Source organism: Sinocyclocheilus anshuiensis, unplaced genomic scaffold, assembly GCF_001515605.1.
Source record: "Sinocyclocheilus anshuiensis isolate Anshui unplaced genomic scaffold, SAMN03320099.WGS_v1.1 scaffold813, whole genome shotgun sequence".
Lineage (NCBI taxonomy): Eukaryota > Metazoa > Chordata > Actinopteri > Cypriniformes > Cyprinidae > Sinocyclocheilus > Sinocyclocheilus anshuiensis.
Window position 1 is genome coordinate 941,153 of NW_015540942.1, and position 14,877 is coordinate 956,029.

The following is a 14,877-nucleotide window of genomic DNA, read 5'->3' on the forward strand; positions in this document are numbered from 1 at the left end:
TCATTTCCTTTCTCTCTCTGTCTGCCCCTTCTTTATTTCTATCTACTGCTTCCTTTCTGTCTCTGTAGAACAACTTCATAAATCTGAGTTTTCTAAGGCTCTTCAGAGCTGCTCGTCTCATTAAGTTGCTCAGGCAGGGTGAGACCATACGCATGCTTTGCCCTCTGATGACTCCATCCAATCAAAATGCACTATGAATCTCATGTGTATATCCATGACCTGACCTGACCAATCACAATGGTTGTTTAATCAACCTCCAAAAATACTGCTATAAACCATGCTTCTGCAACATCTACATGTAGATGGTTTGTAATTTTTTTTTTGGAGTAATGCATCTAATGCATCTGTTTCCCTGTAGCTGATGATGATATAATGATGCATGTGCTTGAGTCATGATGACCTTTCACCCCTGCTTGTCTAACAATATGACAAAGCCCCTATCAGCTGAGGTGTAATTGATCCTTAGCACACAGTTTGCAGGTTTCCTGAATGCATGTTGTGCTTTTTTGCTGACAGGGAATGCTTTTCTGAAACTCATACAGAAGATGCATTCAAATACATCAACACACACATAGATGTAAGTGTATTAAAGACTAAAGACATATGAATTTAAATTAAATTATGAAGGTAGAGATGGCGTTAAATCCACCGTGAACTCGTATTCTATTTTTGTTTCCCTGTATTTCTGTGCTGCTTAAAGGACAATACCGTCAGTTTCAAGAAGTCAGTTTCTTCCCCTCTGTTTCAATAAAAGTGGGGAAAAAATGCAAAACTTTCCCACAACTGACTGAAATGTGTCCTTTAACCCAGCACATGTGTCCCTTGTCTCCCTTGTCTTCCTCTGTTGGTCATTGTAAGCTATTAGTGTGGTTGGCATGATTCCACGTGAATCTACAGAATCTACAGATTGGTTGACTGAAGCAAGAAGTTAGGGTCTGTGCACTCCCTTTCCCTAAAGAGGACTTTTTTTTTTACAATATTTTATTTTATTATATAAGTATATTAATTTTTTGTATGAGTTGCTGCCTCCTCCCTTTATCTTTGTCTTTTCCCCTTTTTCACCATTGGATATGCTGAGCCTGTTCAGTCTTGTCAGTTTGAAACTTGTTTTTTTTTTCTTTATTGGTTTCTCCTTGTTTTATTTTATTCCTTCCTTATGTCCTTTTTTCCTTCTATCTATCTATCTTTCTTTCTTTCTTTCTTTCCTTCCTTCCTTTTTAATTTGTTCACAATTTGAAATCAAATGTTTTAGACTGACATCATTTCCTTTCTCTCTCTGTCTGCCCCTTCTTTATTTCTATCTACTGCTTCCTTTCTGTCTCTGTAGAACAACTTCATAAATCTGAGTTTTCTAAGGCTCTTCAGAGCTGCTCGTCTCATTAAGTTGCTCAGGCAGGGTGAGACCATACGCATCCTGCTCTGGACCTTCGTTCAGTCTTTCAAGGTAAAATTATAACGTCAATGATGAAGTTGTGAAGAAAAATGTGCATTATGATGATAAATAGTTTTTACTACAGCATGCTTTTTTTATTAATCTTTCAAATAATCCAATTATAATCAATAGCATTGCGGACTGAATTGCTTGACCTGTGTATTGTTATTTTCTTATTATTTAAATATTATTATAGCTTTTATTAATATTTTGAATTAGCTTTTATTTTTATATTTTCAGTTTTTATTTTAATTTTACCTTAAATGTTAGTCATTTTATTATGTACTTTTGTAAGTTTGATTACTTTTTTAATATTATTGTTTTGGTTTTGTTTTTATATTATTTTCAGTTTTAGTTTTCTTTTTCCCAGTTAGTAATTTTACCTCTTAACTTAAAAAGTTAGTTGCCAAAGCGACATTTTTTTCATCTAATATTTTTATTTTATTTTTCTGTTATATTTCGATTAAAAAGGTGTTTCAGATTTTGTTTAAGTTAACAGTAATAACTGTGTGAGCTGAAACTGAGGCGCTTTGTTTGCGTGTAAATTAACTAAACTAAAATCTGAACAAATCATTACGCGTGAGATTAATCAGATAAGGCGCAAACGCACTTTATGTGCTAGTCAGAAATTTGCTATGAAAAGAGCATATTTACAATGTGACTTGCATAAAACACGGACAATGAATAACTAAAGCATAAAGAATTCATACCTTTTTTCTATGTAGTCAGTGTTTTTGTTAGGGGTTAATTCAGGTTAATTGGGACATTTTTTTCCCTAGTCATCTCAAAAAGCGTCCCAATTTACTTAAATGTATCCTAATATTTTGACAATACGCTGCACATTTCTCCTCAAACTGCCAGTAACAGGTTTTCACCCACATTTAATTGTTGGTTAATTTGGACTTATCTGCTTTGCTTAGGCTCTGCCGTATGTGTGCCTACTCATCGCCATGCTGTTCTTCATCTACGCCATCATTGGCATGCAGGTGAGTATGTGAGAGAGTGTGTGGGAGGCTGCACAGCACATACTGAGAATAGGTAAATGGCTATATTTGAAGGTAGTGGGCAATGAGATTGTGGGCTTATGCTATGCTTCTGCAACATCTACATGTAGATGGTTTGTAATTTTTTTTTGTAGTAATGCATCTAATGCATCTGTTTCCCTGTGGCTGATGATGATATAATGATGCATGTGCTCGAGTCATGATGACCTTTCACCCCTGCTTGTCTAACAATATGACAAACCCCTCTCAGTTGAGGTGTAATTGATCCGTAGCACACAGTTGAAACGTTTGGTGTTTCTCCGCAGGTTTCCTGAATGCATGTTTTGCTTTTTTTGCTGACAGGGAACGCTAGTAATTATTGTTTCTGAAACTGCATCTTCATACAGAAGATGCATTCAAATACATCAACACACACATAGATGTAAGTGTATTAAAGACATTTAAAGTATGAATTTAAATTAAATTATGAAGGTAGAGATGGCGTTAAATCCACCGTGAACTCGTATTCTATTTTTGTTTCCCTGTATTTCTGTGCTGCTTAAAGGACAATACCGTCAGTTTCAAGAAGTCAGTTTCTTCCCCTCTGTTTCAATAAAAGTGGGGAAAAAATGCAAAACTTTCCCACAACTGACTGAAATGTGTCCTTTAACCCAGCACATGTGTCCCTTGTCTTTGCTAGTGCCCTCTGTTGGTCATTGTAAGCTATTAGTGTGGTTGGCATGATTCCACGTGAATCTACAGATCAGTGCATTTGGTTGACTGAAGCAAGAAGTTAGGGTCTGTGCACTCCCTTTCCCTAAAGAGGACTTTTTTTTTTACAATATTTTATTTTATTATATAAGTATATTAATTTTTTGTATGAGTTGCTGCCTCCTCCCTTTATCTTTGTCTTTTCCCCTTTTTCACCATTGGATATGCTGAGCCTGTTCAGTCTTGTCAGTTTGAAACTTGTTTTTTTTTTCTTTATTGGTTTCTCCTTGTTTTATTTTATTCCTTCCTTATGTCCTTTTTTCCTTCTATCTATCTATCTTTCTTTCTTTCTTTCTTTCCTTCCTTCCTTTTTAATTTGTTCACAATTTGAAATCAAATGTTTTAGACTGACATCATTTCCTTTCTCTCTCTGTCTGCCCCTTCTTTATTTCTATCTACTGCTTCCTTTCTGTCTCTGTAGAACAACTTCATAAATCTGAGTTTTCTAAGGCTCTTCAGAGCTGCTCGTCTCATTAAGTTGCTCAGGCAGGGTGAGACCATACGCATCCTGCTCTGGACCTTCGTTCAGTCTTTCAAGGTAAAATTATAACGTCAATGATGAAGTTGTGAAGAAAAATGTGCATTATGATGATAAATAGTTTTTACTACAGCATGCTTTTTTTATTAATCTTTCAAATAATCCAATTATAATCAATAGCATTGCGGACTGAATTGCTTGACCTGTGTATTGTTATTTTCTTATTATTTAAATATTATTATAGCTTTTATTAATATTTTGAATTAGCTTTTATTTTTATATTTTCAGTTTTTATTTTAATTTTACCTTAAATGTTAGTCATTTTATTATGTACTTTTGTAAGTTTGATTACTTTTTTAATATTATTGTTTTGGTTTTGTTTTTATATTATTTTCAGTTTTAGTTTTCTTTTTCCCAGTTAGTAATTTTACCTCTTAACTTAAAAAGTTAGTTGCCAAAGCGACATTTTTTTCATCTAATATTTTTATTTTATTTTTCTGTTATATTTCGATTAAAAAGGTGTTTCAGATTTTGTTTAAGTTAACAGTAATAACTGTGTGAGCTGAAACTGAGGCGCTTTGTTTGCGTGTAAATTAACTAAACTAAAATCTGAACAAATCATTACGCGTGAGATTAATCAGATAAGGCGCAAACGCACTTTATGTGCTAGTCAGAAATTTGCTATGAAAAGAGCATATTTACAATGTGACTTGCATAAAACACGGACAATGAATAACTAAAGCATAAAGAATTCATACCTTTTTTCTATGTAGTCAGTGTTTTTGTTAGGGGTTAATTCAGGTTAATTGGGACATTTTTTTCCCTAGTCATCTCAAAAAGCGTCCCAATTTACTTAAATGTATCCTAATATTTTGACAATACGCTGCACATTTCTCCTCAAACTGCCAGTAACAGGTTTTCACCCACATTTAATTGTTGGTTAATTTGGACTTATCTGCTTTGCTTAGGCTCTGCCGTATGTGTGCCTACTCATCGCCATGCTGTTCTTCATCTACGCCATCATTGGCATGCAGGTGAGTATGTGAGAGAGTGTGTGGGAGGCTGCACAGCACATACTGAGAATAGGTAAATGGCTATATTTGAAGGTAGTGGGCAATGAGATTGTGGGCTTATGCTGGGGTGGGTTTTGTGTTTCACAGCTGTTTGGGAACATTGCGATTGAGGAGGAGGGGGAGAGTGCCATTAACCAGCACAACAACTTCAGGACTTTTTTCCAGGCCCTAATGCTGCTCTTCAGGTTTGTGTGTGAATCACAGACTGGCTCTGTTGAATGTTGTGTGTGGGTTACGAACACTTTATAACCGTAGTTCAACACCGTGTGTTTGTAGGAGTGCTACAGGTGAGGCATGGCATGACATCATGCTGTCATGTCTGGGAAAGAAGGTGTGTGATCCTCTCTCTGGTAACGTGGAGGCAGAATGTGGGAGCGAGTTTGCCTACCTCTACTTTGTCTCCTTCATCTTCCTCTGTTCCTTTCTGGTGAGAACATCAGCACTGTTGTTATTACTACCGTTGTACTCATAGGCAGCATTTATAGTGAGTACATTTCATCCACATCCACATGTCCCTACTTTTTTACAAAATAGCTTGTGGAGAGCTTGTATCAAATAGAGATGAAAAGATCTCCAATTGTTGAGCAGCAGGTTCCATTTCTTTAGTGGGCGTTATATTATAATGAGAGGGAATCTGGCACTGGAATGTATTATTTTGATGTTTTGCTGAGTGGTCGCCACATTTGTCATCAGTGGTGAAAAGTGACTCAGACATGCGACATACTTCTCTATTGCTTTTCCATCTGTTCCAGTGAAACAGCAAAACAAAATGCAAACAAATGTGTTCCCACTACTGATTATATCCACTGATGAAAAGCTGCAAATGAGTTTTTATTGTATTATATGTATTGTGTTATGTAGTTATATTGTATATGGCTGGGGGTTGTTCAAACCAAAAATGTTACCTCCAAAACCAACAGGTCATAACTAGTATTACACCACTAATCTGTGAATCTATCAACTGACCTACCAGAATCCCTGGACAGATAGTATGGCTGTCAGGATGACAGACAGCAGACGTCAGAAAAAAAAATATAAAAATATATATACAGGTGCATCTCAATAAATTAGAATGTCGTGGAAAAGTTCATTTATTTCAGATAATTTCTCCACTATACACTGACCACTTTTTTAATACAACGTGACATCCATGATTGTACTGTTTTAATATTGCTTAAAAGCGAATAAATAACAGTCTCATGTACATTTGGTGTGTAATTTACAGCTCGACTTGTCAGATTTGGCTACTTAGGCCTGTAATTTACATGTGTGTAGATGCTGAATCTGTTCGTGGCTGTGATCATGGATAATTTTGAGTACCTGACACGTGACTCCTCTATCCTGGGACCCCATCACTTGGACGAGTATGTGAGAATCTGGGCGGAGTATGATCCAGCTGCTTGGTGAGCCCATGTGCACTTGCACACATAAACTTCTTGAATATTACATACTATTGGTGAAAAGTACTAATTACTTAGTAACTTGAAGTGAAGTTATAAATTAAATGAGCTTATAATTTTTATAATTTATAATTTAACTTTCACTAAACTTATTAATACACACTGAATAGATACCATTAGATTGTGATTAACATGTTTCTTGGTAATTAATCGAAAGTTAAGACCACGCAATCTTTTAAAATGCAGAATTGGATGCAACAGGCCCTAACTTTTTGAATATCTTTGGCCCCTAAATTTGCTGGACACACCATTTTTAAGAGGCTATTTTAACACTTTTTGGTCTTGTGTGAAAGACAGGTGTGCTTTACATGTGTTTACCTATACATTTTCACACCTGTAAATGTAGCCTCTGTCCTATAACAGCACACAGTGGCCCACTATTATCTGTTTGACTGGAAATTAAATCAAATTTTTTTAATCGGAGTAGAGCCGTGGCCTCTGGCACAGTCTTTAACGTTCAGAGCCTGGCTTCATTGTATCCTACCTCGGACCAAACAGGGAGGAGAATACCACAGCACCTGCTGAGAGAAAGGGATAATGGATTTGAGCTTCTCAGCTCTGCTAAAATCCATCAATCCCCCCCAAACCCTCCTACATGCCCTTCTGTGAGTCCCAGTCCTCCCACTCTGGAATACGGCATACTGCAAGCCAAACTTACTGTGCCAGCCCCCTCCCTTCTGCTGAACACGCTAAGTTTCCTGGTATCTGCATTCCAGTGCCTGTCACCCTAATGTTAGATAGTAATGTAGGCGGGCAACCGAGAGTTAATAAGATATTCAGAGAAGAATAGGAAAGACTAAATCTTAACATGCAAGCAGGATTAAAGCCTTTTTACCGAGGGAAATTATGCTGAAAAGATTGAGGAGAGACAGTTTTTCAGAGAGTCTTCATTCTGAATGGCAGAATCAATCTGACAAGAAAGAAAGCAAAAAGGAAAGAGGACAAAAAAAAGAAAAAAAAGAAATTAAGTAGAACAAGAAGCACGAAAAGAAAAGATGAAGTAAAAAGGAAAAGAAGGAAGAAAGATTGAAAGGAAAAGTGAATAGAAGGTAAAGTTAAAGGGAGAAAGAGAGAAAGGAAGGGGGAAAGAAGGGCACGAGAAAGGGAAAGAGGAAGGAAGGGAAACAGAAAGAAAGGAAGACAGAGAAAAAAGGAGAAAGGAACATAAAGGATGAAAGGAAAGGAAGAAGGAAGGAGGTAGAAGGTGGGAAGGAAAAGAGAAAGAAAGAATGAAAGGTGAAGAGAATGTAAGATGAAAGAGAGCAAAAGAAAGGCAGAAAAACTAAGTAAAGAAAACAAATTATGAAAGTAAAAGATAAAGGAAGGAGGAAACAAGTGAGGAAACCTCAAAGAAAGACATGATGGATAAGAGAACTGAAGGAAGGAAAGAAAGAAAGAAAGAAAGAAAGAAAGAAAGAAAGAAAGAAAGAGAAAGAAAGAGAAAGAAAGAAAGAAAGAAAGAAAGAAAGAAAGAAAGAAAGAAAGAAAGAAAGAAAGAAAGAAAGAAAGAAAGAAAGAGAAAGAAAGAAAGGGAAGGAGGGGAAAAGGAAAGTAGAAGGTAAAGGAAGGAAGGAATACAACTGACAGAAGGAAAAGAGGAAGCAAGTGAGGAAAACAAAAAGAAGGAAGCAAGAAATGATGGTGAAGAGAATGAAAGGAAATATGAGAAGTAAGGACAGAAGGAAAAGAAACAAAGGAGGAAGGAAGGGAAATTAAGTAGAAGAGAAAAGAAGGAAATAAGTAGAAGAGAAAGTTAGAAATTAATGAAGAGGAAGGGATTAAATAAAAATAGAAAGCAAGTAAGGAAAACAGAAAAGAAAAAGGAAATAAGAAAAAGAGGGAGGAAGAAAAGAAAAAAAGCAAGGTAAAGGGAAAGAGAAAAGGTAAAGAACAGAGTAAACTGAAAAATGGAAGGAAGTAAGGAAAAAGAAAAAAACAAGAAGTGAAGTAGAGACGGGTAAGCAGCAGTAATATGGAGGTGTGCGAACTAACGGGTGACGATCAAATAAGAAAATGTGTGTATGATTCTGTGCTTCTCTTCCTGTTCTTGTGCTCTTCTTCCTGCCGATGTCTCTGTTCTGAGTTGTGTTCTCTAACTTCCCTGTATTCTTCTTACAGTGGGCGCATTCATTATAAGGATATGTACAGTTTATTGCGAGTTATCGACCCCCCTCTGGGCTTAGGCAAGAAATGTCCTCATAGGGTGGCCTGCAAGGTTTGACTTCCACTTAAAAACTAATATTACCTGCTAGCATCCAGAATGCAATGAATGTCGCTTACCTCTTCTTTTTCTTTTCAACAATGTTTTTGTACTCTCACCATTTCTACTTGCATTCTACTTGATATGACAATAGGCGCGTTTCCATTACAGATTTGTGCAAAACTTTGGCGATAGTTTATAAATGTAGATAAAAAAGTATTGTGAAATGACCGCGTTTCCATTAACCAATGTTATGTGACTAAAACGTAACCTTTTGCCTCTCGCGATAAGTCATGGCAACGGATTTTGGTGGGATTTTGACGGATTTTGGCTATATTTATTCAAAGGAGGCGTATGCGTGTATCTTTACAGAAGCAGCACAGAGAGCCGCTTCAGAAACGTGTGTCGCACGGCTGGATTCTGGAATAAACACAAGCATTGAGTGGCCGCAATCAGCTTCAGTGACCGTATCAGAGCCACACTGCACCGCAGACGTGTGCAGTGTAAATAGTCTAAGCATTAATAGTAGGGAAAGCCCCTTATACTGGAGAGCGGCCACTTGTGAAGTGTTTCATGGAGGTAATAGTACATTGAAGAATGATCATATGACTTTTTACATACGCCATGTGACCTGTAAATGCGAAAAAGCCGTTTCCATTTAAGTTTTGCGAATTATTCCTTTTTCGCATTGCCTGAAAAACCACCTCATGCGAGCGTAAAAACTTTTTTGCGATATATGGGCATTTTTGCGAAATTGACGCATTTCCATTAGACGTATTTTCAATTCGCAATTTCAATTTGCGCAATTTGAAGGGTAATGGAAACGCACCTAGTGAGAATGTGCAGGACAATGCCGACACTTACAGGAGCATGAACTAGTGCACTAGTGTGTATGGAACAAGCAAATGAGAAAACAACTAAAGTGAAAGACAAACAAACAAACAAAAAAACTAAACGAATCAGCCATCTTTGATTTTTGTTTTGCTTGCTGTTGAGGCACGGCTAGGCCTGGCTGGTATGGTAGCGTGCATTGTTCTGGGTGGAGGGGGACAGAAACTGCATTGACATTAAACTTCATTACAACGCCCTGCCAGCAGCAGGACTTTATGCCTGTTCTGAAGCCCGCATGCTCTTCTATGCAACCTGCCCCATTGCATAGAACGCCGTTTTAGCACTCAGACGTTGAGCTCCCACCTTCCACCTCCCCCTCCCCTTACCCACAAATGACCAACATTAGTCTTGCGGCAGCCTAGTTTACCAAACCGCTCCTTTCGTCCAGGCCAATAACCTGCTTTTTGTTCTGTTCTGTTCTCCTCCCCTCCCAATTCCCCGTCTCCTTCCTGATCCCTTCTTTTTTGAATTACCCCTTTTCTTCTTCTCTTTCTCTCTCTCTCTCTCTCTCTCCCATGCATATTTCCTTTGGTTTTTGTTTTGTTTCGGTTGCCCAGTGGCAGAATCAGTTTCAGGGATATGTATGAGATGCTCAGGCACATGTCTCCTCCGTTAGGCCTGGGGAAGAAGTGCCCTGCACGTGTTGCCTACAAGGTAGAGGGCCTCCGAGTGGCCAGCGCTGTGTCTGTACTTTTGGTGTTTTCTCTTTATTTTCTCTCCTTCTTTTCCTCCTTCGTTGTCTGACGGAGGGCGCTATTGTGATTCTGGTGGCAGGGCTGGGTTCGAAGGTGTTAGATTGAGGCGGGCCGATCCACAGGGAAGCGGGAACGGACAAACCTTCTCAGCACTTTTGCACCGTATGAAAACCTACACACACAAAACCACTAACGCACACTTTCATAGCTTTCATTAAAACTTCAAAGGATGAAACGTAAAGGTCTCAGATTTGTTCTTACGTTCTACATCTTTATCAATACATTAAAGCAAAATGCTTATGCTTTAATGTACAGCAGTGATCAATAAGTGAATTTCAGATCTGAGATGCAGTATGAAACTAAACACAAAAGTTGTGTCCCAAATGATGCACTACACACTATGCACTTATACTATGCACTATGTCCTCTACCTTATATAAGGTTAGTTTGTAATCCAGCATCGGGGCTGGTTGTCCTTCCACCTTTTCTATGTTAAGAAAGTGGCGACAGTTAAGAGCATGAAGTGTCCAACATTCCACATTTCGTTATTTCGGTTAAATAAATGCATCATGTGGGTATTTGAAATGCACTTCTTTTTGAAATTATCAGTGTGAACACACTACTACAAAATGGCATAGAATAGTGCATAAGTACGCAAATTGGGACGCATGTCAACACATACACATGCATATTGTATATTCACATCGTCACAAACACACACGCTCAAAAACACCCCCAAATGTGCGTGTGCAGCAGTGGTAGGAAGGCCTGAAGGACTTCAGTCCTCCGAGTCCCTCAGCTCTGTGGATTCCACTCTCTTAGGGACCCTTTCCTCTTGGGACCAGCTCTCTGTCTCTCTCTTTTCGCTTGCACACAGATAAGCACACATTCACACACATACGCAACAACACACACATGTAATCCTTGGGTAGCATTATGGCACTACAGCGGAACAAATCTCGTCATTTTGGTACAATGCAACTCTTTTGAACAAATAATCCTTTTCCCACTTCTCTTTCTTCTGTCAATGCAGTTCTAATCTGTTTCCAGCCCCTCCTCTTTACATTCTGCCAATCATCTGCATGCCCCACCTTCCAGGACACTGGCCCCTCCCACACAATACTCCCTTAGCTTTTTCTCTCTTTCTCCTTCTCTCTCTCTGTCTGTCTGCAACTGTACACTGACATTTCACCCTTCTGTCAGTGAATGACAGCTTAAAAAAATGCATGAAAGGAGATCTGCGCCCTTAATGAGCCCTCAACAAGTCTGGGATCCCCTTTCTCTTACCTTTGCCCCTCCCCCTTCATTTTTCTCTGTCCCGTTTGATCTCCCATTTCGTAAAATATTTTGCTTCATAGAGTGTTCGGTGTTCTCCACCAACATAAACATGTGGTGGCAGACCAACAATCTCTGTGTATTCAATCAGACAGGTCACTTACTGTCTAATGGGGTCTCTGTTGCCCCCTATCCTCAGTGGAATGAAGAACAGTGACCACGACCATTGCATTCACCCTCTTTCTCCCTGTCAAATATTAGGGCCCATAATAGAGGATCGCCTGTTGAGAATGTGACCAGCCTGTGGTAGAACTTTCTATTCTTACGTTTCCTCTAGCTTTATCTTTCGCTTCATTCTCCTTCGCCCTTGGATTTTTCGTGTAGCTTTTGAGCTCTCTTTAAATTTGGTGTCACGGTCTCTGTCCTGTCTCTTTCATCATTACCATCTCAACCATCCAAATTCCTCCTGTAAAAGCTATCAGTCCTAAACCAATTCCTGCTCTGGAAGGGAGTTTGTTGTACCCCTCTCTGGCAGCCCACTGCTTTTCTCTTTATCATCCGTAGCATTAAAGTATTACCCTTTCACAGCAGGTAGCCGAATCCTCACTCTTAGCTCATCCTCTTCACAACAACAACTCACAAAGTCATTCCCTTTTTTGTTCTTTTTTTTTTTTCTGGAGAATGCTGCTCTAACCTAAACCAATAGCCTGCACCCATCTTTTTTGCGTTGAGAGACCAGAGAATCTGGATCGAGCTCTTGTTTTATCCAGTAGTCCATCTATGATTGATTCTCAATGACAGCAACCACTACTAAACCTAAATGAATGAGCTGAAATGAAACAACTAGATGATGCTTTCAGTGTTGGCTGCTCTGTTGCTTGTCCTGTGATGCATGTGACTGCATGATGCATGCTGGGAAAGAGGGTAGTGAGTGTGGAGGGTGAGTGTTTCTGCTGGGATGGAGCGGGACGGGGAGACATCGGGTAATGTGGCTGATTGCATCGCAGAGGGTGTCATGGTAACGGAAGGATTGAGGTAACATTTAACCCTGTGCAATGCAATTATGACTTTCTGTGTTTAAGTATAATCTTTCCCCAGATCAGTAAAGGATGAAATATACTTTAAAACACTGACGTTTATGTTAATGGTGTTTTAATTTATTACTTCATCCGCTGGTCTGAGTTAAATCTGTGAACCTCCTCCTGGAAAAGCTCTTTGACTGACAGCTCAGATGCTGATATGAAAACAAGATACACCATCATATAGATACGAATTTGATTTGTAACATATGCAGCCTCAGTTTCATGGACATCTGAATCAGTGGTTTTTGACTGGTTTTGCTTCAGGACCCAGATTTTACAAAGCTAGCAATAATATCCCTGAAAGCAAGCATTGACCTTTATTTATTTATTTAGCCAATAATTCACTGTACAAAATACATTGTGATTGGTACAAGCAGGCTTACCATTGTTGAAATTGAAATTGTATATCATTTGATTTTATTATTTTTTTATTGTTTTACCTTAGTGACATAGTTTTGTTCATGATTTTTGAGAGTGAGGTCATGTCACACCAACTGTCATTGTTGGCATCTTGCTAATTTGGTGAAAATTCACCAAATTACAAATGAAATTGTAGAAAGTAAAATGAACGTTAAAATGATTAAACAGCCTTTGAGGTCAACAACAAAAGACAATCATTTCTGTAACACAGTTCGTAGTCACGGGAAGAAGGAGGCGGGAACCGGCGAACATTTAAATACTTTAATAAAATAAACAAACACAAAATAAAAGTAAAGCGGCAGCCCCTAGCGGACGACTGCCGCACACAAAACACAAAATAAAGTCCAGGCCTGGTCCTCTCTCGTCTTTCACTGTCGTAATTCCTCCTTTTATCCTTCCGGAGCTCCTCCGTGGGACTCGAGACCGGTGAGTGGTGCAGGTGTCGCTCATTATCAATTACTCCACCGGCCTCGCTCCGTTCCCACGGCTCTCGGCCCCGCCCCCACTCGTCACAATTTCCTTCTCACTTTTGAAAGTGGATAATCCTATTTATTTTTGCTATATCTGACTGTAAGCAATTGTTTTAGTTGTGTTTGTATTATATGCATTAAGCATATATGGGTTTTTTTATGTTTTTTTTTTTTTTTTGCTTGCTGTTCTCTGAGAACAGCCCTGCAACCCATTTTTGGGTTGTCACCAACCAGTTAAGAGCCACTGTTCTAGACCACAGAACTATTCCACAACTTCCACAGCAGTCTCATAAACCATTAATCAGTCTTCTTCTTTAGCCATGATTACCACACTAAAACAGCTCTAAATTAATTCTTGCACTGAGTATCAAAGGTCACAGAGCTAACCTTGAAAATCCCTCCTTCCTTTCCCCTCCCATTTCCTCTCACACACCAAAAGCACACCCTACCTGGAGGTTCAAAGCACACATATATTTCAGTAGCGCTGCTCTTCTAACTGGTCCTGATTGGCTCTCCACAGAGACTGTTGCGGATGGATCTGCCAGTTGCCGATGACAACACAGTGCACTTTAATTCCACCCTTATGGCCTTAATCCGAACCGCTCTGGACATCAAGATCGCCAAGGGTGGGGAAGGTTTGGCCCTCCTTTTTTCTTTCTTCCCTCATTCGTTTCTGTTGTTTGAACGGTTGATGTATTTGCCTATAGCTGTTTAAGTACAGTGGGGTTCAAAAGTTTGAGATTCAAATCTAGTCTAAACTTGGAAAGTCAAACCTCAATAAAAAAAAAAAAGTCCTCATAAGAAGACTTTGGGACCCCGCTTTAATATAATGACTCGTAGAATAAATAATTTGTAAGATTTTGTACACAGTACTTCTCTACATATGATTGGATAATACATTGTTCAAACATTAACAAAAATTGTGTGTGTGTGTGTGTGTTTGTGGAAATATGTTTGCATATATGTGTGTACGTGTACCTGTTGCTGTGTAAATAGGAGGCGTAGATAAGCAAGAAGAAATTCACTGAGAATGAATTGTAGACACTGAAAGTGATGCAGAAAGTATTATTCAAATCCAATAATGGTGCAAACATTGCTGATTGCAGTTTGCATAGGACGTATAAATAGATGCAAGGCCTATACATGCAAATGAACTAAGAGAGTAGTTGCGTAAGGGATACTTGAGTTTTTGTTGTGAACAGCTGAACACATAGCCTTTCAAAGTATACTCCATTTGATAGTGTGCGCTAACACAGACGCTAGAAACATGCACACTAGAAAGTTTTACCCTTGTCCAGTGTCTGCACTAATTCTCTCCAAAAGTTATGAGCAATAAAAATGCCTTTGTACTAGTTTAAACTGTAGATCTGGTTATCTTGGAAGGTCTGCACATAAGCGTTTGTCAACGTAGTCGTCTATTGTCGTTGTCGTCTCCAGTAGTTTGTTGTTGTTGTATGCGCGGTTAGAAAAATCTGCTGTAGGCTACTAGCATAATGAAAAAAATTTACATCATACACACTATACGCATACCGTAGTGTGCACATAAATACTGAATTACTTTGTGCTTACTTTGTACTTTAGTGCAGTAAAAAAGCCTTGAAAGTTGTTTTACGAGCACATGTGTTGCCTTTAGCTTTAGCATGTTTA

At 38.6% G+C, this 14,877-nt stretch overlaps 1 protein-coding gene across 1 annotated transcript in view; it reads left to right on the top strand.

Annotated features, from left to right (window-relative positions):
• The window catches only part of LOC107689683 (voltage-dependent P/Q-type calcium channel subunit alpha-1A-like), a 123,098-nt gene that overhangs the window by 83,021 nt on the left and 25,200 nt on the right, over positions 1-14,877 (top strand). Inside the window, exons 35-41 of the mRNA XM_016487803.1 lie at positions 1,328-1,444; positions 2,353-2,418; positions 4,825-4,922; positions 5,014-5,164; positions 6,013-6,140; positions 8,316-8,412; positions 13,751-13,943. Coding sequence (XP_016343289.1) covers positions 1,328-1,444; positions 2,353-2,418; positions 4,825-4,922; positions 5,014-5,164; positions 6,013-6,140; positions 8,316-8,412; positions 13,751-13,943 — 850 coding nt within the window. The remainder of the gene's footprint in view (positions 1-1,327; positions 1,445-2,352; positions 2,419-4,824; positions 4,923-5,013; positions 5,165-6,012; positions 6,141-8,315; positions 8,413-13,750; positions 13,944-14,877) is intronic.